This window comes from Mesoplodon densirostris, chromosome 7, assembly GCF_025265405.1.
Source record: "Mesoplodon densirostris isolate mMesDen1 chromosome 7, mMesDen1 primary haplotype, whole genome shotgun sequence".
Lineage (NCBI taxonomy): Eukaryota > Metazoa > Chordata > Mammalia > Artiodactyla > Ziphiidae > Mesoplodon > Mesoplodon densirostris.
The window spans coordinates 112,100,831-112,122,016 of NC_082667.1; the positions used below are offsets into that span (position 1 = coordinate 112,100,831).

At 52.3% G+C, this 21,186-nt stretch overlaps 3 protein-coding genes across 7 annotated transcripts; 2 read left to right on the plus strand and 1 right to left on the minus strand.

Moving 5' to 3' along the window:
• Positions 1–5: 5 nt before the first annotated feature.
• Positions 6–9,773, plus strand: VPS11 (VPS11 core subunit of CORVET and HOPS complexes). Of its 2 annotated transcripts, none has more exons than XM_060104532.1 (16): positions 6–204; positions 1,033–1,181; positions 1,267–1,414; positions 1,744–1,907; positions 2,509–2,756; positions 3,498–3,699; positions 4,099–4,250; positions 4,883–5,069; positions 5,979–6,125; positions 6,251–6,439; positions 6,542–6,703; positions 6,932–7,071; positions 7,160–7,362; positions 7,486–7,657; positions 8,388–8,610; positions 9,262–9,773. In XM_060104532.1, the coding sequence occupies exons 1-16, from the start codon at positions 18–20 to the stop codon at positions 9,424–9,426; spliced, it is 2,838 nt and encodes a 945-aa protein (XP_059960515.1). In that variant the 5' UTR covers positions 6–17; the 3' UTR covers positions 9,427–9,773. The 2 variants fall into 2 exon arrangements, with proteins under 2 accessions (XP_059960515.1, XP_059960517.1); XM_060104534.1 differs by having other exon boundaries at positions 1,279–1,414.
• Positions 9,774–11,699: 1,926 nt separating this feature from the next.
• HMBS (hydroxymethylbilane synthase) lies at positions 11,700–18,996 on the plus strand. Of its 4 annotated transcripts, none has more exons than XM_060103409.1 (14): positions 11,700–11,888; positions 14,095–14,154; positions 14,492–14,564; positions 14,937–14,986; positions 15,070–15,125; positions 15,509–15,586; positions 15,820–15,897; positions 16,035–16,110; positions 16,294–16,401; positions 17,572–17,610; positions 17,816–17,935; positions 18,178–18,231; positions 18,373–18,459; positions 18,558–18,996. In XM_060103409.1, exons 1-14 carry the CDS (start codon positions 11,856–11,858, stop codon positions 18,729–18,731), a joined length of 1,086 nt encoding a protein of 361 aa, XP_059959392.1. In that variant the 5' UTR covers positions 11,700–11,855; the 3' UTR covers positions 18,732–18,996. The 4 variants fall into 4 exon arrangements, with proteins under 4 accessions (XP_059959392.1, XP_059959390.1, XP_059959391.1 ...); XM_060103407.1 differs by lacking the exon at positions 16,294–16,401 and adding an exon at positions 17,213–17,326; XM_060103408.1 differs by lacking the exon at positions 16,294–16,401 and adding an exon at positions 17,213–17,326 and having other exon boundaries at positions 14,095–14,148.
• Positions 18,997–19,310: 314 nt separating this feature from the next.
• Positions 19,311–21,123, minus strand: LOC132493159 (histone H2AX). Its single transcript, XM_060103411.1, has one exon. The coding sequence runs from the start codon at positions 20,601–20,603 to the stop codon at positions 20,172–20,174; it is 432 nt and encodes a 143-aa protein (XP_059959394.1). The 5' UTR covers positions 20,604–21,123; the 3' UTR covers positions 19,311–20,171.
• Positions 21,124–21,186: the final 63 nt, after the last annotated feature.

A 21,186-nucleotide genomic window follows, 5' to 3' on the forward strand; every position in this document is an offset into this window, starting at 1 on the left:
GGGGGCTTTCGGCCAAGATGGCGGCCTACCTGCAGTGGCGGCGCTTCGTTTTCTTCGACAAGGAGCTGGTGAAGGAGCCACTGGGCAATGATGGGGCTGCTCCCGGGGCTGCGCCTGCCTCTGGACCCTCTGCTTCCAAGTTCCTTTGCCTCCCTCCTGGCATCACTGTCTGCGACTCAGGCCGAGGGAGCCTAGTCTTTGGAGATATCCTTCCTCTGGAGCTGCCTCTTCCCTCCCCGAATCCCTGAAGAGATACAGGTGGGATGATATCTGTCCGTCAGAGGGGTTCGTGTTACGTGCCACTTTCCTTTAGATGGGCGCCCAGTGCTCCTTCTGTGGTCCGAGGGAAGAAAGGAGGAAGTCCGTTCTCTAACTTGTTGCCAACTGAGCGAACAATCCTGGGCGAGTCATTTAACCTCTCTGGGCTTCAATTTCCTTATCTGCAGAAGGGGCGTAGAATAAGAGTTCGGCAAGGTTTTTCTTTTGTTTTTGTTTTTTAAGATCGATGAAAAGAACGGATGCAAGTTGGCTTTAAAAGATGAATATGTGAGGTGTCATCTCCCCAGCCCAGTATTGTGGGGGAGGAGTTAAATGAGACCATGAGTTTGCTGCTTTGTTTTTCATAATGCTGCCACTAAACTCGGGCCTTTCTTTTCTAGTCTTTTTTTTTTTTTTTTTTTTTTTTTTGCGGTACGCGGGCCTCTCACTGTTGTGGCCTCTCCCATTGCGAAGCACAGGCTCCGGACGCGCAGCCTCAGCGGCCATGGCTCACGGGCCCAGCCGCTCCGCGGCATGTGGGATCTTCCCGGACCGGGGCACGAACCCGTGTCCCCTGCATCGGCAGGCGGACTCTCAACCACTGCGCCACCAGGGAAGCCCTCTAGTCTTTTTAAGATGGGGAGTTCCCAGAAGATAATCTGTGCAAAAACCCTTGAAAATGTAAAGAGTTGTATGTATGTTAGTTGTTATTTGGGTTCTGGCCTAAATATAAGTATCTCTCCTTGGAAAGGAGGCTCCTTGACTACTCTGCACACATGGAAGGCCAGATCTGGTTCTTGCCCCGCTCCCTACAGCTTACCGGGTTCCAGGCCTACAAACTACGGGTGACACACCTGTACCAGTTGAAGCAGCACAACATTCTGGCATCTGTTGGTGAGGATGAAGAGGGGATCAACCCCCTGGTGAGTCCTAGAAAGGAAATGGGAAAGACCCAGGAGCCTGGGAATGGCTGTTTGTTGGAGGGTGACTAGCATTCACATACCTGAGGTCTGTCCACAGGTAAAGATCTGGAACCTGGAGAAGAGAGATGGTGGCAATCCACTCTGCACGCGAATCTTCCCTGCCATCCCAGGGGCAGAGCCGACTGTTGTATCTTGTTTGACTGTCCATGAAAATCTCAACTTTATGGCCATCGGTAAGCAGAAAGAAGGCAAAGCTAACACCCCATGATTCTTTATAGATTTTCTTCAGAGTTGCTTCTGCAGCTCATCTTCACTGTTTTCGTGAGACCATTTTGTACTGAACTGATGCGTTTGAGATTTTAAAGTTTTGGATGGGAAAGCATTTAGTTTTGTTCTTTGAAAATGAGTCAGTGAGTCCTGATCTTCATGGTAACCCCTGGAGAAGTCTGGTATGAGGAGAAAGATTGTCACTTCTAACAAGTGCCTCAAGTGGTCTTTTTCCCCTTCTGTGCTTCCTGATCTATTCAGCCTCAATAAAATGCTGTTTCTTGCTCTCCTGCAGGTTTCACAGATGGCAGTGTTACATTGAACAAAGGGGACATCACTCGGGACCGGCATAGCAAGACCCAGATTTTGCACAAGGGCAACTATCCTGTTACCGGACTGGCCTTTCGCCAAGCAGGAAAGACCACTCACTTGTTTGTTGTGACAACTGAGAATGTTCAGGTAGGACCAGGGCCTCCACTGTTACGGGCAGGCAGGAAAGGCTTTAACATTGCTCAGGGGGCTAGGGTAAGGAACTGACAAAAGAGGTAGAATTCCTGCAGCTTTCATCATACAACCTTGAATCATTTGCCCAGCTTAATATTTTATTTCCTCCCTTAGGAGACTGGGAAGAGTTAGAGCTAGGAAAAGAACTCTTGGTCTTGTAGTAAAAGACCTAAGTTTTTCTCCTAATTAACTTAAGAGACACTGGACAAGTTGCTTTACTTCTCTGGTTCCTGTGCTCCTAATTTATAACAGCTTAGTCTCAGCGATAGTTTTGTTTTGTTTCAGCAGTGGTTTTTGGATAAAGCAGTAAAATTCTCTTACTTGCTAAATACCTGTAGTAAGTAGTGATAGTATATACAGAGGAAAGAAATGTAGTCTTTGCTTATATATTTAATAGATGGGTGGTGGTTAATGGAGACGGCAAGCAGCCAGGGAAGGTCTTAGGGTGCTAAGAATTAAGAAGAGAGAGCCAATATGGAGGTGGAGATACCTTTGGGAAGGCTTAGCTGCCTCCTCCTCAAAGGGAGCCTGTTAACCCCTCTCTTACTTCCTGCAGTCCTACATAGTTTCTGGAAAGGACTACCCTCGTGTGGAGTTGGACACCCACGGTTGTGGCCTGCGCTGCTCAGCCCTAAGCGACCCTTCTCAGGACCTGCAGTTCATAGTGGCAGGGGATGAATGCGTCTACTTATACCAGCCTGATGAACGGGGGCCCTGCTTTGCCTTTGAGGGCCATAAACTCATTGCTCACTGGTTTAGAGGCTACCTTGTCATTGTCTCCCGTGACCGGAAGGTTTCTCCCAAGTAAGGACTCCACGGAGAAGCAAAAGGGAGAGGGCTGAACTTGTTCCCCAGAATTAACCTGATTTTAAACTCCTAATGCCTGGATCCCGTCAATCTCCTATTTGGTTTTAGGTAGATTGTGCTTACACCTGGACTCAGTTATAATGTTTTTTTTTTTTTTTTTGCTGAAAAGTGTGTGATTTTGCTGCAGACATTTGCTGAGCAGCCCTGATGCGCTAGAATGCTCCAGGGAATTTGGGACCTGGTATTGGGATTTTTACTCCTTGGTCAAAATGAATTGGGTAGAGGAACAAGGGACTGAGTAGTGGAGAAGTTGGAAAGCTCTGGGAGATGCAAGACAGGGCGTTTTTTTTCTCTGAGCCACCAGAAAGGGTGATGGGGTCTTCAGCGTGATGCAAGTGATCCTTGTCAGATGTTAGTTTTCATTCAGTACTAAGCTCAGTGGCCTACATACACCAGGCACTAATTATTTGTTAAATAATGGATGTTGGAATGTAGTTAATTTTTCAATCTGTTGCCTGTATTAATTATAGGATCCTAAAGGGTAGGACCAGGTCTATATGTTCTCTTCCTACAACTGCCAGCACCATGCTAAGTGTTACAGGATGAGCTGCTAGAGGGGCCAAAGCGGTGTCTTGTTCTGGGTGGAATGGGCAACACCAAAGCTGTATTGGAAAGGAAATCGAGGGGAGCTGAGACAGAGGTGGTACAAACATCTGGGTCTTTCTCTTTCCCACACAGGTCAGAGTTTACCAGCAGGGACTCCCAGAGCTCCGACAAGCAGATTCTCAACATCTATGACCTGTGCAACAAGTTCATAGCCTATAGCACCGTCTTTGAGGATATAGTAGATGTGCTTGCTGAGTGGGGCTCCCTGTACGTGCTGACGCGGGATGGGCGGGTCCACGCACTGCAGGAGAAGGACACACAGACCAAACTGGAGGCAAGGCCACCAGATTCCCAGAGCAGGCCGTGGGCACCCAGATGCAGCTCTAGGAACAGGCTCCCCAAGTCCCTTGGCCAGGGTGTTTCCTTCCCTTTGGGTCACTTACTCAGCTTCCTTAGGGTAGGATTACAAGGCCAGTGGCCTGGGATGAGGCCTTAGAGGGAAGCAGTGGCTGGGAGCCTGAGCCCACTCTCAGGGTCCACTCTGCCTGCCTGTAGAGAACCTTGTGAGGCGAGCTGATGTTGGTCTTGGGGGTATCTGAGAGGTCTCACCCTGTCTAAGATCTAGGCTGATCGGGGCTTCACAACTGTCTGCCTTGTGTGTTGTGGGTGCGTTCTGGGAAGGTGTCTTCTAAGGACTGCTGCTTCCAGTTTTCTAATCTCTCTTCCCTTCCAGATGCTGTTTAAGAAGAACCTATTCGAGATGGCGATTAATCTGGCCAAGAGCCAACATCTGGACAGTGATGGGTTGGCCCAGATCTTCATGCAGTATGGGGACCATCTCTACAGCAAGGGCAACCACGATGGGGCTGTCCAGCAGTATATCCGGTCAGTCTGGAGGCGCTTTAGGATATAGCTCTGAATGCAGGGACAGGCATCCAGATAATCTAAAACCTGCACTTGGGGAAGGAGGGTGGACTCCACTGTGAACCGTCTTTTTTTCCTCCAGAAACTGTGATGCCTCAAGTGAGAAGACAGTATACCTTATTGGAAAGGGAATGTTTTGGGTCAAATATTACATGACCAGCATGCAGTTGAGCTGATGAGTTTCTGTTATTTTAGATGTTAACTTGACCTTTGTTAATACTCATTTTGATAAGAGTCTTTAAAGGGAAAAGGGTATTCATCTCTTGCTTCCACACTTTCTTCCCTCAATACTAATTCTTAAATTAATAAGGGGTCTTAAGAACCTGTCTAGCCTCTTTCCCAACCTCTCTTGAATTCCTGTTTTCAGCCAAGTTTAAGAAACAGTGCTCTGGAGCCTTGCTACTCATGTGGTCCATGGTCTAGTAGAATCGAAATTGCCTGGGATTTTGTTAGAATTGCAAAATCTCAGGCCTTACTCCAGATGTGCTGAAACAGAATTTGCATTTTAAGAAGATCTTCAAGTGATTCCTATGCACATGAAAGTTTGAGAAGTACGCTGACCCCAATGCTATTTGATGCATATGTCTCCCTAGAACCATTGGAAAGTTGGAGCCATCGTATGTGATCCGCAAGTTCCTGGATGCCCAGCGCATCCACAACCTAACAGCTTACCTGCAGACCCTGCACCGGCAGTCCCTGGCCAATGCCGACCACACCACCCTACTGCTCAACTGCTACACAAAGCTCAAGGACAGCTCGAAGCTGGAGGAATTCATCAAGGTGCAGGGTGGTGTTGGCGGGAGATTCCGTGAGGGCCCCACTGAGCATGAGGGGCTCCACCAGGGCTGCAGAGACAGGGAAGAGCTGACCTTATTTGGGGACCAGAGTCCTCTGGTCTATAAACTAGGAAGAGGAATAGCCTTTTTTGCGAGTTTTCTCCTGTTTTCTCTCTTGGTTTTTTTTTTTTTTTCTTTTTGGCTGCACTGCGTGGCTTGCCAGATCTTAGTTCCCCCACCAGGGATCAAACCCGGACCCCCGGCAGTGGAAGCGCAGAGTCCTAACTACTGGACCGCCAGAGAATTCCCACCCCTCTTGTTTTTTTTTTTTTTTTTGCGGTACGCAGGCCTCTCACTGTTGTGGCCTCTCCCGTTGCGGAGCACAGGCTCCAGACGCGCAGGCTCAGCGGCCATGGCTCACGGGCCCAGCCGCTCCGCGGCATGTGGGATCCTCCCAGACTGGGGCACGAACCCGTGTCCCCTGCATCGGCAGGCGGACTCTCAACCACTGTGCCACCAGGGAAGCCCCCCTCTTGTTTTTTGATGCCAGAACTTCTCGTGGTATCTAAGCCCAGGGAAGCCCTGTGTTCCCGGACGAGTCCCTCTAATAGTAGAGGCAGATGAAGACTTCTGGAGAGGCAGGATAACAGTGCTTTAAAAGCATCAACTTTAGGACATCTCTGGTGGTCTAGTGGTTAAGACTCCATGCTTCCACTGCAAGGGGCACGGGTTCGATCCCTGGTTGGGGAACTAAGATTCTGCATGCTGCTCAGCGCTGCCCAAAAAAAAAAAAAAAAAGTATCAGCTTTTTTATTGCCTTAAGAATCTGGTCTTAGAATCAGATGCATATTTCCTTTCTGTTCCCCAACCACAACCTCTCTATGACTGGTTTTGTCTAATGTCTCCCTGGCAGACAAAGAGTGAGAGTGAAGTCCACTTTGATGTGGAGACAGCCATCAAGGTCCTCCGGCAGGCTGGCTACTACTCCCATGCCCTCTATTTGGCTGAGAACCATGCACATCACGAGTGGTACTTGAAGATCCAGCTAGAGGACATCAAGGTAGGTGAGCCCCTTGACACGGGCAGGACCCTGTTCTTTTTCTAGGACATCCCTGGGATGCTGCAAGTGCTTCCTGGTGGGTGAGGCTGGAGCACGTGCTTATTCTGCCCTTTCCCTCTCCACAGAATTATCAGGAAGCCCTTCAATACATCGGCAAGCTGCCTTTTGAGCAGGCAGAGAGCAACATGAAACGCTATGGCAAGATCCTCATGCACCATATACCAGAGCAGACGACCGAGTTGCTGAAGGGACTTTGTACTGACTATCGGCCCAGCCTTGAAGGCCGAGGCGATAGGGAGGCTCCAGGCTGCAGGGTAAGGCCTCAGGGAGAATGGCTTTTGGTCAGCAGGGATCACCTTAGCAGCCCAAGTACCGAGCCCACTCACTCGGCCACCTCTCCTCCCTTGCCGTCCTAGGCCAACTCAGAGGAGTTCATCCCCATCTTTGCCAACAACCCGCGGGAGCTGAAAGCTTTCCTAGAGCACATGAGTGAGGTGCAGCCTGACTCCCCGCAGGGCATCTATGACACGCTCCTTGAGCTGCGACTCCAGAACTGGGCTCACGAGGAGGAGCCGCAGGTGAGACCTGGCAAAGTGGCTGGAGGCGCTGGAGAAAAAACCGCTTCCATTTCTTTCCTGGTTGCCTCTTGCCGCTTTCTTTAGACCAATAACACCTCACCCTTGGGGGCTAAATGGTCCCCCGTGAAGAGGAAATTGGACTGAGGGGAAGAGATAGTTGACTTGCCTGGTCCTGAGAGGCCTTGTCGTTTTTCCCTGATGTCCAGCAGCTCTACCCTCCTCTTTTAGGTCAAAGAGAAGCTTCACGCGGAGGCCATCTCCCTACTGAAGAGTGGTCGCTTCTGTGATGTCTTTGACAAAGCCCTGGTCCTCTGCCAGATGCATGACTTCCAGGATGGGGTCCTTTACCTCTATGAGCAGGGGAAACTGTAAGAGTCTGGGGAATCTCAGGGAAGGGGAATGCAGCCGAGCTACTTGCGAGGGACAGCTGCTGATGTGCGCCTTGCCCGGCCGCAGGTTCCAGCAGATCATGCACTATCACATGCAGCACGAGCAGTACCGGCAGGTGCTCGCCGTGTGCGAGCGCCACGGGGAGCAGGAGCCCTCCCTGTGGGAACAGGCGCTCAGCTACTTTGCCCGCAAGGAGGAGGACTGCAAGCAGTACGTGGCGGCGGTGCTCAAGCACATCGAGAGCAAGAACCTCATGCCGCCTCTTCTAGGTACTCCGAGGACAGGGTGGGCGGCTGGGTGCAGGCTGCCGGCACTCGGGCTCTGGGGCAGGGGCCCTTCAGTTTTATCCAGAGGGCTGCTTGGTTCATGGTCTTGTTTCCTCCCTATCTCAGTGGTGCAGACCCTGGCCCACAACTCCACGGCCACCCTGTCTGTCATCCGGGACTACCTGGTCCAAAAACTGCAGAAGCAGAGCCAGCAGATCGCGCAGGACGAGCTCCGGGTGCGGCGCTACCGAGAGGAGACCACCCGTATCCGCCAGGAGATCCAGGAGCTGAAGGCGAGGTACTTGGCATCCAGAACTGTGGAGGCGTCCGGGGATAACACTGTTTTTCACAGGGTGTCATTTTTCAAAGACAGAGGATTGTATGGAGTGTGTTTGAGCATTTCATTCTTTTTTTTTTTTTTTTTTTTTTTATTTATGGCTGTGCTGGGTCTTCGTTTCTGTGCGAGGGCTTTCTCTAGTTGAGGCAAGTGGGGGCCACTCTTCACTGCAGTGCGCGGGCCTCTCACTATCGCAGCCTCTCCCGCTGCGGAGCACAGGCTCCAGACGCGCAGGCTCAGCAATTGTGGCTCACGGGCCCAGCCGCTCCGCGGCATGTGGGATCTTCCCAGACCAGGGCTCGAACCCGTGTCCCCTGCATCGGCAGGCAGACTCTCAACCACTGCGCCACCAGGGAAGCCCAAGCATTTCATTCTTGAAGATCTGTTTTGATGGAGGAATTCCAAAGAATGATTTACTACGTAGAACGTGATGTATTGGGCTTTGGAGGATATTATCTTGTAGGAGGTACTTTTCTTGGGTTGGATGGACCTGCTGGGAGGGTGCTGAGACCCCCTGCAGGCCCAGCGTGGGGTCCTCCTGTGACCCGCTTTAGGTGGTAAGAGCAGGGCCTCGTAGTTCCTTAACGGGGACCTCTGTCTCCTCATTGCCTCCAACTGCCTTCTCTCTCCACATGGTTCCTGGCCCTGCCCTCACTTTTTGCCACTCTTTTCTGGTCTCCCTTGCCTGTAGTCCGAAGATTTTCCAGAAGACCAAGTGCAGCATCTGTAACAGTGCCTTGGAGTTGCCCTCAGTCCACTTTCTCTGCGGCCACTCCTTCCACCAGCACTGCTTTGAGAGTTACTCGGAAAGTGATGCCGACTGCCCCACCTGCCTCCCTGAAAACCGCAAGGTCATGGATATGATTCGGGCCCAGGAACAGAAGCGAGATCTCCATGATCAGTTCCAGCACCAGGTGGGGATGACGTGACTCCCCCGCCCACAGGGAGGTGGTGAGCGCTGGGGACTGGTGTTCTTTTCTCTTCCTCCTGTGGGTTTTTTGTTTTTTTAAATATTTTATTTCTTTAATGCATCTATTTTATTTATTTATTTTTTGCTGCATCGGGTCTTTGTTGCTGTGCGCAGGCTTTCTCTAGTTGCGGCGAGCGGGGGCTACTCTTCGTTGCGGTGCGCGGGCTTCTCATTGTAGTGGCTTCTCTCTTTTTTTTTTTTTTAAAGAGATGGAATGAGGTGTTCTGTTTTATTTTGATTGATTGATTTTTGGCTGTGTTAGGTCTTCGTTGCTGTGCGCGGGCTTTTCATCTAGTTGCGTTGAGCGGAGGCTACTCTTCGTTGCGGTGCACGGGCTTCTCATTGTGGTGGCTTCTCTTGTTGTGGAGCACGGGCTCTAGGCGCGCGGGCTTCAGTAGTTGTGGCTCACGGGCTCTAGAGCGCAGGCTCAGTAGTTGTGGCGCATGGGCTTAGTTGCTCTGAGGCATGTGGGATCTTCCCGGACCAGGGCTCGAACCTGTGTCCCCTGCATTGGCAGGTGGATTCTTAACTGCTGTGCCACCAGGGAAGCCCGTCCTGTGGGTTTTTGACTCGCAACTCTTCTCTTTCCCTGCAGCTCAAGTGCTCCAACGACAGCTTCTCTGTGATTGCTGACTACTTTGGCCGAGGTGTTTTCAACAAATTGACTCTGCTGACCGACCCGCCCACAGCCCGACTGACTGCGAGCCTGGAGGCTGGGCTGCAGAGGGACTTGCTCATACACGCCAGGAGGGGCACTTAAGCGGCTAGTGGGAGGGGTGTGATGGTGGAGGCCCAGCAGCAGGGACACAGGGGGACAGAGACAGGGCTGTTGCACAGGAGTTAGGCAGACATGCCCAGGACTCTGCTCTCATCTGATGCCATAGCCCTCAGGACTTAAGGGGACTTTCTTTTCCTGCCTCCTCCTTCAGCCAACCTGCCATTTCTCCTGTTGACTTTTTGAGCAGTGTAGATCATTCCAGACCAGAGGGGGAGGGCACCTCAGCAACCTCAGAGTCTGGACAATAGCGGCTTTATTCTCTATCCAAGAGCACCAGGCTGTGCTTGGGTCCTGGCTCCCAGAGTCTATAAATAAAAGCATATAATGATTTCGGGGTTGAAGGATTTATTCTGGGGACTTCCTGGTGATTCTTAACTGTGCAAAATGTACTTCTTTCCCTCTGCTCTCCTAGAGCTCCCCTTCCCTTCCTACAGAGTTCCTTAAAGATGATGTTGACGGGACTTCATTCCAGTAATGAGTGGGGCCTGTGGCATCTAGTAGAGTTCAGTTGAAGAACCTCTGCAAAGGCCTGAGGCCTGAGCCCCAAGAGCAGCCCGGACTGAGGACTCTGCTCTATAGTGTGGCTGGTCTCTGTGGCTCTTGTAAGGACAGAGTATTCAAGCTGGAGGCCTATTCTCGTGGGGAGCCTTGGGCTTTAAAGGCTGCCTTCATAATGGGTGGGTTGGTGTCTTGCTGTATTCAGTACCAGATGATAAGCAGGATAAAAGGGCCTTTATTGAAACATTTTGTTCCCTCTTCGAAGTTGTCAGCTGAAGTTTGTATTGCTAAGTGTCTGCGTGTAATTGGGGTTACACTGCCCATTGGAAAATTGCTCCTATGGGGTTGTTTAATTAAAAGAAGTAGCTTAGACATTGTGGTTTAGGTAGTATTCAGAAGAGGCAGATAGAGTACACTACACTGGTAGCAGCTAAGAATACAGACTTTGGGTCAGCTGCCCTGAGCTTGATTCTTAGTTTCACTTAGGGCAACTCTGAACCTTCTCTGGACCTCAGTTTCTTCGTCTGTACACGAGGAATTACATCTTTCTAGTACGGCTGTTATGAAGGTCAAAGGAGCCAATCAGTGGATGTGTTACTGGTCCCCAAGAGGTCAGTGACCCCTCAGTGGGTCCTCTGCCTGGAGTTGCAAATTCCGGTCAAACAACACCATGTTCAGTATAGCAGAGCAGGAACTATTCATTGATCAAGGAATGGAGAGGGGAGAGCACATGCTCTAAAGACACCTTCTCCCCCAAGGGAGGGCAGTAAGAGAATTTAAGGGATAGGAGGCAGATGTCATCAGGGCTCTAGAAACAGGGCAGAGATTTCTGGGGGGTGGGGAGCTGGGGCATCACAGTCTTCCACACGGCAGGAATTGCGCCTAGCAGAGTACAAATATCCCCCTTGGGCGGGGATCTTGGCATGGTAATGAAGCAAAGGTAGCTTTAGGACACCAGGTCCTGTGGTCAAGTCAGAGCTAGTTCGGGGCTGTTGACCACTGCATATCTCTTAAAGCTCAGTTGCAAAACATCTCTGTCAAATACCAGGTGCTTTTGAAATACATAGAGATAAGTCAAGGCTGGAATCTTGTAGCCCTCGGGCTGGTATGGATGACAAGTGTCCAGTTTTTTGAAAGTGGTTAATACGTGGTTATTAGTACTGTTAGTGGGTAAAGCACTTTTACTCACAAGCCCTTTTCCCACTAACACTAATAATGTGTTGGCACTCCCATTTCAGTTATTTGTCTTTAGTTGCCTGCTTCAGGGTTGTAGCAGAAGAAGCACCACATGAGCTGCACTGATTGCTTGTGCCACAGCTAAGGAGATAAAGCTGTGGAATTCTGGGTCACTAGCTTTCCGAAGCAGGTCTCTTTTATGTGTAGACGTTGAATGCAGCCTGGGGGCATGGTAAGTTGCTCAAGTAGCCTTTAACTTCCGACGCCGCATTGTAGGGTTAATATCCTTTTCCTCTCGGCACGCCTACTTTTGGTTTATTGACGTTCCCTTGGGTGGCGGTAGGAGGGACTGCAAAGAACTTACTTTGTGGATAAATCCGGGAAGCATATCTTGGCCACTGACCATCGGTATTCCTGGCTACGTAAAAAGTAAAAATGAACAGTTGGTGGGCCTGGGTCTCAAACGGGGAAGACGAGAGCCAGCCTGGGGGAGTAGGTGCGGTAACCCAAGGTAAGGTCTTCTCTGTTGCAATCGTTCTAATTCCCGCCCAGGGGAGGTCTAGGACCTCTGGGGCGGGGCCGGAAGTGACGCACGCACTTAGCGGAGCCGGGAGTGTGTGGCTGCCGGAGGACTGCGAGCTCCGCGTGCGCCCAGTGCCCGGCCGGCCGGGGCCTTCAGCTTGCCCGACTCCGGAGGACATTGGCAGCAGCCCACGGCCTACTTCCCGCGCACAGCCATGTCTGGTAACGGCGACGCGGCCGCAACGGCGGTGAGTCCTGAGACGGTGACCCTCGCAGCTTCGGTCTTCTGCACTAGCAGTGCCACGATTGGCCCCAAGTTGGCACTCTCCGTCGTCAATTGGTCGGGACGATTATCCGTCTTTTTTTTTTTTTTTTGGTTCGAACAGTTTTTAAAGGGCCAGTAGCTGGGTTGCCCTTACGGGAATCAGTGAGCGGTGGGGGCGGACTTAAGAGCAGATGGATTGTCTCGAACGGAACCCCGTTCCTGCGGGGATCTGGATGGGATTCCATGAGGCGTGGTTTCCACGGCTCTAGATGTAGTGACCCAACACAGGAAAATTCGTCTGCACGAGACAGGGTGCTATTCCCCGGGATCCCTTCACACGAGACAGGTCCTAGTCGAGATTCAGCCACCTTGGGGAAGTGTTCCATTTTGGATCCAGAGAGGAGAGTGTACCTCGAATTCTCCGAACTGCACACAAACATCTTGGAAGTGCACCTTCTCCGCTTTTTTTCTTTTTAATGGACACCCAGCCCCAGCCTACACTCAAAAGTCTCCAACTGAGACACATCTTTGGGTTACTACCATGGACGGGGGACGCCCTTGGGCCTTCCTTTTCCTAGTCTGGGGTCCCAGTTCTGGGCTTGTGCAGATGCAAACTGCAGAGCCCATGAGGCCAACGTCAGCCTGAGATAAGAAAGGAGTGGGGCAGCTGCCCTTTCTCTCCCTGACCTGTGTGCTGGCAAGGAGTGGGCTTCTGTGCCATTGCTGACATTCCTGAGTGCTGGACTAGGAGTAAGAAGATCTGGATTCCAGCTCTCTACCCATGATTAACCCTGTGGCCCAGGGCAAGTCACTTTGCTCTTCAGAGCCAGACTTTGCTTCTGTAACGTAGTTCCAGAGGTGCCTGCCCTGTCTACCTGATAGGTTGTTATGAAGATTAAAAGCAATGATATACATGCTCAATAAGGAATTTTTTACTGGAACAATCTGACTTGAATATGCTGTGCAGAATCAATGAAATTAAGGGGTTGTTTGAACATAGCAGTTTCTGGGACCTTAGATCCCTTTGTGTGGGCTCCCTGTGGTCCAGAATTTTAGTTGCCATGTTTAGCATTTCAAACCTAGCCTAATTTGCTTAGGGTCCCCCAGCGTTTATTTATTGGAGAAGTGATAGCTATGGAATAGACTAGAGTCCAAGAGCAGCCAGCTGTCACCTCCTCCAACAACAGAGGCCCCAGATACCTGACTGCAGAAGAATTCTGTAGGATGAAGATCCCAGAACAGGGGAAGTTGACAGTATCTATAGTGACCACTGTCTGATCTGGGAAGAAACAGGACCTGACTGGAGAACCCAGTTCTGCCTGCTTGGCACTGAATACCTTTGTCCAAGGTGCCCTGGCAAGAGGAAGAGGCATGGCCCTTTGAGTTCTTGGCTTGGTCTCTGACATCCTAATATTTCCTTTGTGGTGAAACCAGAGGCTGCACTCTAGGTGAATGGACATTAGACAGCTCACCCTCTTAGTCTTACAGAATATCAAAAGCAGAAGATACTTGAGTGCAAACTTCTTCATTTTATAGATGAACAAACAGGTTTATAGATGAACAAATAAGATGATGTGTTCAACTTCGCCCAGCCAAGAGGCTGAGCAGGACCGTACGTCAGATCTGTCCACCCCAGTCATGCATTCCGTCCAGATTATGAGATCCATAGTGCAGCAGCTGTGGGGTAGCTCTTATGGCATCTAGGTGGCACTGAAGCTTTCTCAAGTGCCGCTCTGTTGTGGATGCTGAACTTGTCCTCAGTGACTCAGCTCACGTTCCCCTGTGTGGCCCCAGCTGTCCTGCCTCTGCCTGCTGCAGGCCCCACCCTCCCTGGGGCCAGACTGATAGACCTTATCTCTCTACCCACCTGGCTGAGTGCAGCATTCCTACTGCCTTAGCTTGGATGGGCTTCAGGGCTTAGTGTCCTGGTCATTACAGCAACAGCAGGTCCTACTATCACTTCACTCTGGTCTCTGCTTCTCTGGATCCCTGAGGAGGCAGAAGGTATTGTTGGGGAAGGTAAAGGGACCAGTCTTGGGGAGGGGAGTGTTTCCCCACTCCGAGGCTCAGCTGGCCACAGGCCAGGGGCTGAGGTTCCTTTCTTCCAAGCCAGTGATTCTGGTTCTTGGACAAGGTGTTGAGGAATACAAAGAGCAGCAGGGACTGTGACCTGGGGACTTTTTCTGCAGGAAGAAAACAGCTCAAAGATGAGAGTGATTCGCGTGGGTACCCGCAAGAGCCAGGTGAGTGTAAGTACCGGGGTGGAGGAGGTATGTCAGAGACTTCTGTGTTCACGGTATTATAAGTTGGGGGGCCCAGAGCGTTCTCAGCAGCTCGGGGATGAGGAAATGGGGTGACTGAGTATCAAATCCCATGCAGGATGACAGATTGCATTCTGTAAATAGATAGTCCCTGGGCTGGGAAGTTGGGGTACAGAGGATTCCTAGGCCAGACCCCTCCCCTTCCTAGGTGGGCATTCAATCCCCTCTCTGAATTCCAATCCTTTCAGGATCTCCCTGACCCTGTGAGGGTCTGACCTTAGGGTAGTGGCCAGAGGACAGGACTAACCTGAATTTCTACCCGCAGCTGGCCCGCATACAGACGGACAGTGTGGTGGCAACGCTGAAAGCCTTATACCCAGGCCTGCAGTTTGAAATCAGTGAGTTTTCTGGACAGGAATGGAAGCTAATGGGAAGCCTTTAACCCCTGGAGGGGAGAACACAGTGTTTCTGGCTTTGTCTTGGACCAAAGCCTGGTCCTGTTGCCTCTGGCTGTCCCCAGTTTGGAGGGCCCTTTCCTTCTCTGAACACCTCCAGCTCTGACTACCTGGGCTTGCCTGGCATTTAACATCTGCTTTGGGTCTTTTTGTGATTACGTCTGGTCTTCCTCCTAGATCGTACATTCCCAGAGGGTAGGGACTAGGGCTTATGTGCCTCTGTATCCACCAACAATCTTAGCACAAGTGCTGAGCTCAGTAGGGGCTCAATAAATGCTGATCACTGAATGTCTGATTTGTTGATTCTCTCCTCAGTTGCTATGTCCACCACAGGGGACAAGATTCTTGATACTGCTCTCTCTAAGGTAACATTTTCCATCCAACCCTTTTCCCCCTCCTCTTTCCTTCCCCCAAAAGATTCACCCTGAGGCTCTTTCTTGCCTGGCAGATTGGAGAGAAGAGCCTGTTTACCAAGGAGCTGGAACACGCGCTGGAGAGGAATGAGTAAGTGAAAGCAGGGAGCATGGCGCCCTCCCATGCTCTCGCTAGGGCCCCAGTGCACATCAGACCTGGGTATCAGCTAGACTGTTGGGCTTAAATGCTTGGATGGGCTAGAGAGGGGCTCATATGTGAGTTTTTCAGGCCTCAGAAAAGGAGAGTGTCCTGGTTCTGAGCCATCTGGCTGCCTGGGGTGCAGGACTGGCTGGGGGAGTGGGGTGAAAGGGAGGGTAGGAGGGGAGCAGGTCTCTGGGACCCAAGGTCTCGGAAAGGCCTGCTTCCTGAACTGCTCTAGGCTCTGCCAGTGACGTACAGGCAGGAGTGGGTGGAGAAGGGCTGGGGACGTGCTGCTCAGACCCCTTCTCCTTCCCTCTCTGCCATCTCTCTAGAGTGGACCTGGTTGTTCACTCCCTGAAAGACCTGCCCACAGTGCTTCCTCCTGGCTTCACCATTGGAGCCATCTGCAAGTAAGAGTCCTGCCAGTCAGGGGGCCTCGGCATGGGGTAGACATCATGTTAACCTTGACTTTTCCCTTTGGGACTTGGCCTTCTGCCTCTAGGCTGTCCCCCCTGTCCTGAGGAGTGTCAAGCATGGCAGAAAACTCAGAAAATGCCAGTTAGTTGACTATTGAGAGAGCCTGGAAGTGACCTGAACCGAGATCTCTCCCTTCCTTATTCTATGACTTTCCCTCCATCCCCAGGCGGGAGAGCCCCTATGATGCTGTGGTCTTTCACCCAAAATTTGTTGGGAAGACCCTAGAAACCTTGCCAGAGAAGAGGTGAGTGGGGCCTGGATAGGCATCTTGGTGGGATGTGCACAGAAGATGGAGGGGTGGGAGGAGGAGGAAGGGAACAGTGCCTGCCTAGTTAAATCTCATGCGAGTTAAATCTCATTTTAAACCATCTCTCTGAGCAGCGTGGTGGGAACTAGCTCCCTGCGGAGAGCGGCCCAGCTGCAGAGAAAGTTCCCACATCTGGAGTTCAAGAGTATTGTATCCTTTTAGCGGAGGGAGGAGGCAGCAACCAAGGAGGAAGACGAGGTCCAGAGGGTCCTGGGAGTCGTGAGAGTGGAAGGGGCTTCCAGAGGAAGTGGACCATGGATGCAGTGGACTGCCTGTCCTCCCATCCATCCACCCATCCATCCATTCATTCATAATCCTTTCATGTTTTCTTAGCCCCAGGCAAGTGCCTGGCACTGGGGATATGGTGAGCAAGATCAACATTGTCCCTGCTTACACGGAGTTTACATTTTAGTTCTGGAGACAGACGACAACCAGGCATTGGTAATACAGAGTGATACTGAATAATGATTACCTCGAGGGAGGGGGGTTGGGGGGGTGCTTCCATTTAAATTTAAATAATTAAAAATTTGTTTTATTATAGTTGATTTACAACGTTGTGTTAGTTTCTGGCGTATAGCAAGTGATTCTTGTACGTATATATACAGATTCCTTTTCATATTCTTTTCCATTGTAGTTTATTGCAAGATACTGAATAGTTCCCTGTGCTATATAATAGGACTTGTTGTTTATTTTATATATAGTAGTTTGCATCTGCTAATCCCAAACTCCTAATTTATCTCCCCCCATCCCCTTTCCCCTTTGGTAACCATAACTCCATTTTTATTTTATATTCCACTATATTGTTTTGATCTTTACAATGTTATGTTTGTAAAACTGATTTTCAAAATAGTATTTGCTAAGTGCTCCAGTGCGCAAAGTAGGGAATTCTCTGGAAGCTTCTAGCTGGAACATCTAAACACAGACTTGAGAGTCAGGGAAGGCTTCTCAGAAGTCTTGTAACCTTGGGCAAGTTATTAAATAAATTAAAACCTCTCTATCATTTTTCTCATCTGTAAAATGGAGATGATAATACTTACCTACATCATAGGGTTGTGAAAATTAAATGAATTGACATATCTAAAGCACTTTAGAACAGCGTCTGGCATGTAGTAAGTATGAGGTAAGTGTTAGCTGTTGTCATTAAGTTGAGAACTCAAAGGTGATAAGTTAGCAGATTGAGAGACTCAGGCAAAGGGAACAGCATAAGGCTCCAGACTGCCCAAAGCTTGTGGTCCTTAGCGCCTCTCCACAGCGGGGAAACCTCAACACACGGCTTCGGAAGCTGGATGAGCTGCAGGAGTTCAGTGCCATCATCTTGGCCGCAGCTGGCCTGCAGCGCATGGGCTGGCAGAACCGGGTGGGGCAGGTAGGGCCTGCCACTCTTCCCTCCCCAGTTGATCTTCATCTCCTTCCTGCCTGTGTTCTTTGACTCCCACCTCTAACAGTGCAAGCTGGAAATGAGTCCCAGGTTGGGAAGACTGGGGATCAGAGGCCAAACTCCCACTCTTGCCTCTCCAGCCCTTCTGTATGCTAGGAAAGCCCCATCTCACTGCTGTGTGCTTTTAGGCACTCCCACCTCCACCCTTCTGACTGCCTCTTCTGCCCCCACAGATCCTGCACCCTGAGGAGTGCATGTATGCTGTGGGTCAGGTATGCTTGACCAGGGAAGCCGTGTATTGATGTGTCCCTTTCCTTTGTTTTCAACCAAGAACACTCCCAGAGAGGGGCAAGCCTTGGGAGGCTACTGGCCCAAAAGGACCTGGCAAACAGGTGGAAGTAGGCTGGTTCCCATCGTTGTTAGCTCCATTGGTTGGGGAAAGATTGGCCCTGATATCTTAGGCTATTTTTCCATCAGGGGGCTCTGGGAGTGGAAGTTCGAGCCAAGGACCAGGACATCTTGGATCTGGTGGGTGTGTTGCACGATCCTGAGACTTTGCTTCGCTGCATTGCTGAACGGGCCTTCCTGAGGCACCTGGTAGGGCCTGTGCTCTTGTGGAGGGGTGGGTACCTGGGGAGCTGGGAAGGGTAGTGGGTAGATTTCTCAAACTGTTGCTCTGTATTTAGTGGTAACTCATCCTTGAAAGTATGGACAGGACCCGGGTCTGGGCCGCTACCTCATTTTCAGTTATGTCCTTAGAGGGGTCTGTTACCTCTGAGGACTCTGGTTACAGGGTGGTGGTAAGGGTCCTTGGAGCTCACAGGGAGAACTTGTTGCAGGAAGGAGGCTGCAGTGTGCCAGTGGCAGTGCATACAGCTATGAAGGATGGGCAAGTAAGCAGGGGAAGATGGGTGGGAGGGCAGGGAAGGGACTCTGGCATTTCTCCTGTGCATCCTGAGCTGCCAGCAAGAAAAGCCCAGGTTTCTAAGCAGTTCCCTCTCACAATATGCTGAGGCAACTGTTTTCTTTCCCAGCTGTACCTGACTGGAGGAGTCTGGAGTCTGAATGGCGCAGACAGCATGCAAGAGACCATGCAGGCCACCATCCATGTCCCTGCCCAGGTGCCAAGGCTGGAGGGTGACGGAGAGGGTAAAAAACACGTCTGTATGTTACTTCCCCTTTTGTGCTCACCAAATCCTACCCTCCTCCCCTTACCCAGCATGAAGATGGCCCTGAGGATGATCCACAGCTGGTGGGCATCACTGCCCGGAACATTTCACGACAAGCCCAGCTGGCTGCCGAGAGCCTGGGCATCAGCCTGGCCACCTTGTTGCTGAACAAAGGAGCCAAGAACATCTTGGATGTGGCACGGCAGCTCAATGATGCCCACTAACTGGTCTGTGGGGCACAGGTGCCTGGGTTGCTGGTGCCCCGTGCCTTCATCCCAGCTCTGTGCCCCAGTCTCACTGTTACCTGGGGGGTGATTACCCAGGGGATGGAACTGCAGGGGCGGAGACTTAGAGACTTGTCTCAACTTGGGGCCTTGGTGATGCCTTGTCTCCTCAGTAGGTGGAGGCTTCGTCTCTAGAGAAAAAACATCTAACAAGCCACAGCCTTTGAATGTAACCAACTCTACTAATAAACTAGATTTGAAGGTGGCTTTGTTTTTGATGGGGTTGCAAGAAAGAAAGATAAGGACAAACACAAGACCCTTTGCTCCTTACCTCAGAGGCTAGGACCCCTGTCCAAAGTTCTCCTGGAATACATTGCCTTCTGTTTCTGTCTCAGTAGTTCTGACAGACTAAATTGTCTCCCAGGGAACACCAAGAAAGAACCATAATCTTATAATCTACGATTTGCCGCTCCAGTTAACGGTAGAGCCTTTGTATCAGATAGCTCCCCACCCCCACTACCTTTAGGAATCTACAGTCATCGATCCTACAGCCCGTCTGCAAAATGAAGACACACCTCATTGTTTAAAAAAGAAAACAATCCTTTAATAAACAAAATTAGTCCATCTGAAACTCCCCAATCCCTAAAGTACTGTCTTGGATGGGTTAGCTGCAAAATTCCAGTTCCGAGGCCAACGCAACGGCGACTCAGTCCAGATGGGGATTAACGGACTAGTGCTGGTATCTAGGTGCTTGGCTTGCGGAGCGGACCCGCCGGGAGGGGCGCGGGTCCAGGGTCAGGACTCCCGCAGCCCCCACGCCGCCGGGACCCGACACCGCGGGAGATGCTCACGCCGCGAAGTGTGTCTTCCGGGACGCGCACAGGCCTGCGAGTGGACATGGAGGGAGCGCGGACGTGCAAGGCTCGGGAGCCGGCAGCAAAGGGCGTCCCGGGACAAATGAAGTGACCGACTGACTCCGCCGCCGCCGCCGTCAACCGAGTCTCGTCCGGAGCACCGGGCTGGTGGGGAACGCGCGCGGCACCGCCGGCGGCCGTCCGCACCGACTCACCTTCCCCGCCACGCGCCCCGGCCCTGCGTCAGCGCGGCCGGCCCAGCCTTCTAGAAGGTGCCGCGGCCTCCCTGCAGCCCATCAGCATTCGGGGGCCAGGCCGGCCGAGTCACGAGCTCGCTCCTGGCACCGAGCGGCGTTCAAACGGCCGTCCTCCGCCGAGCCACGGCTGGAGCGAGCCGCGCGGGGGAGGGGCAGGCCGCGCGGCGGCGGCGGCGGCGGGGCCGCGGAGGGGGCGAGTGCGCTGCCGCCCGGCCCGGAGCCCGACGGGGCCCAGCTCTTTCCGTGAGCGTTGTGGTGGCCCTTAAAAGGGCCTTTGTGGTGGCGAGGGGAGGGGCCGGGCGGCGGCGGTGGCGGCGGCGCGGGCGCCCTCAGTACTCCTGCGAGGCCTGGGTGGCCTTCTTGCCGCCCGCGGGAGCCTTCGGCCCCACGGCGGCGCTGGTCTTCTTGGGCAGCAGTACGGCCTGGATGTTGGGCAGGACACCTCCCTGGGCGATCGTCACGCCGCCCAGCAGCTTGTTGAGCTCCTCGTCGTTGCGGATGGCCAGCTGCAGGTGGCGGGGGATGATCCGCGTCTTCTTGTTGTCGCGGGCCGCGTTGCCCGCCAGCTCCAGGATCTCGGCTGTGAGGTACTCGAGCACCGCCGCCAGATAGACCGGCGCGCCGGCGCCCACCCGCTCGGCGTAGTGTCCCTTCCGCAACAGCCGGTGCACGCGGCCCACGGGGAACTGGAGGCCCGCTCGCGACGAGCGCGACTTGGCCTTGGCGCGGGCCTTACCGCCTGTCTTGCCGCGGCCCGACATGCTGCGCGAGGTAGAGGAACGGAGAGGAGGGCTGCTCACGAGACTAAGGCACAGCCGTCCGCCGCAGTCCAACTGCTGTCGCGCGCGCCCAAGGGCCGCCCTTATAAGCCCCCAGGGCGCACCCCCGCGTCCTCCTGATTGGCTCTTTTCTCCAGTACCCGCCTCCGGTCGGCTGCGGTTAACCCTTCTATGACGCGCCTCAGCTGAGGGAACGCGCCCGCCGACTGGTCGAATTTGAAAACCTTTTGCCCGGGGAAAAGGCGAGGAGGAGCGGCAGCAAGCAGACAGCCAACCACTCCCGGGTGTAGCCAATCCAAGTGAAGCGCGCCAGATTTAAACCCTACAGCCCAGACCAGAGCCGGAAGACAAAGAGGGCGGAGTCCGAAGTCACCTCAAGAGCCTCAGGGAAGTCTGTGCGGGTCTAGGATGTTTAAAGGAAAGGGGTCAACATTACGGCTACCTCTTCCTCCCGTCCCAGGTCTGGTCACTCCCTCCTCCTGCCTGGCAAAGGGAGAGTGAAAAAGGGAAGGAATGAGACCCCCTGAAAGTCCAACCCCCTACCAGAGAACAGATAACGCCAATC

Excerpts from the sequence above, each read along its gene's own strand:
- VPS11 (XM_060104532.1), top strand. The coding sequence starts at position 18 with ATGGCGGCCTACCTGCAGTGGCGGCGCTTCGTTTTCTTCGACAAGGAG. Across the intron at positions 1,908-2,508 it reads TGACAACTGAGAATGTTCAG|TCCTACATAGTTTCTGGAAA; the intron begins GTAGGACCAGGG and ends TACTTCCTGCAG. Across the intron at positions 5,070-5,978 it reads AGCTGGAGGAATTCATCAAG|ACAAAGAGTGAGAGTGAAGT; the intron begins GTGCAGGGTGGT and ends TCTCCCTGGCAG.
- HMBS (XM_060103407.1), top strand. The coding sequence starts at position 11,856 with ATGTCTGGTAACGGCGACGCGGCCGCAACGGCG. Across the intron at positions 11,889-14,094 it reads GCGACGCGGCCGCAACGGCG|GAAGAAAACAGCTCAAAGAT; the intron begins GTGAGTCCTGAG and ends CTTTTTCTGCAG. Across the intron at positions 14,155-14,491 it reads CCCGCAAGAGCCAGGTGAGT|CTGGCCCGCATACAGACGGA; the intron begins GTAAGTACCGGG and ends TTCTACCCGCAG.
- LOC132493159 (XM_060103411.1), bottom strand. The coding sequence starts at position 20,603 with ATGTCGGGCCGCGGCAAGACAGGCGGTAAGGCCCGCGCCAAGGCCAAG.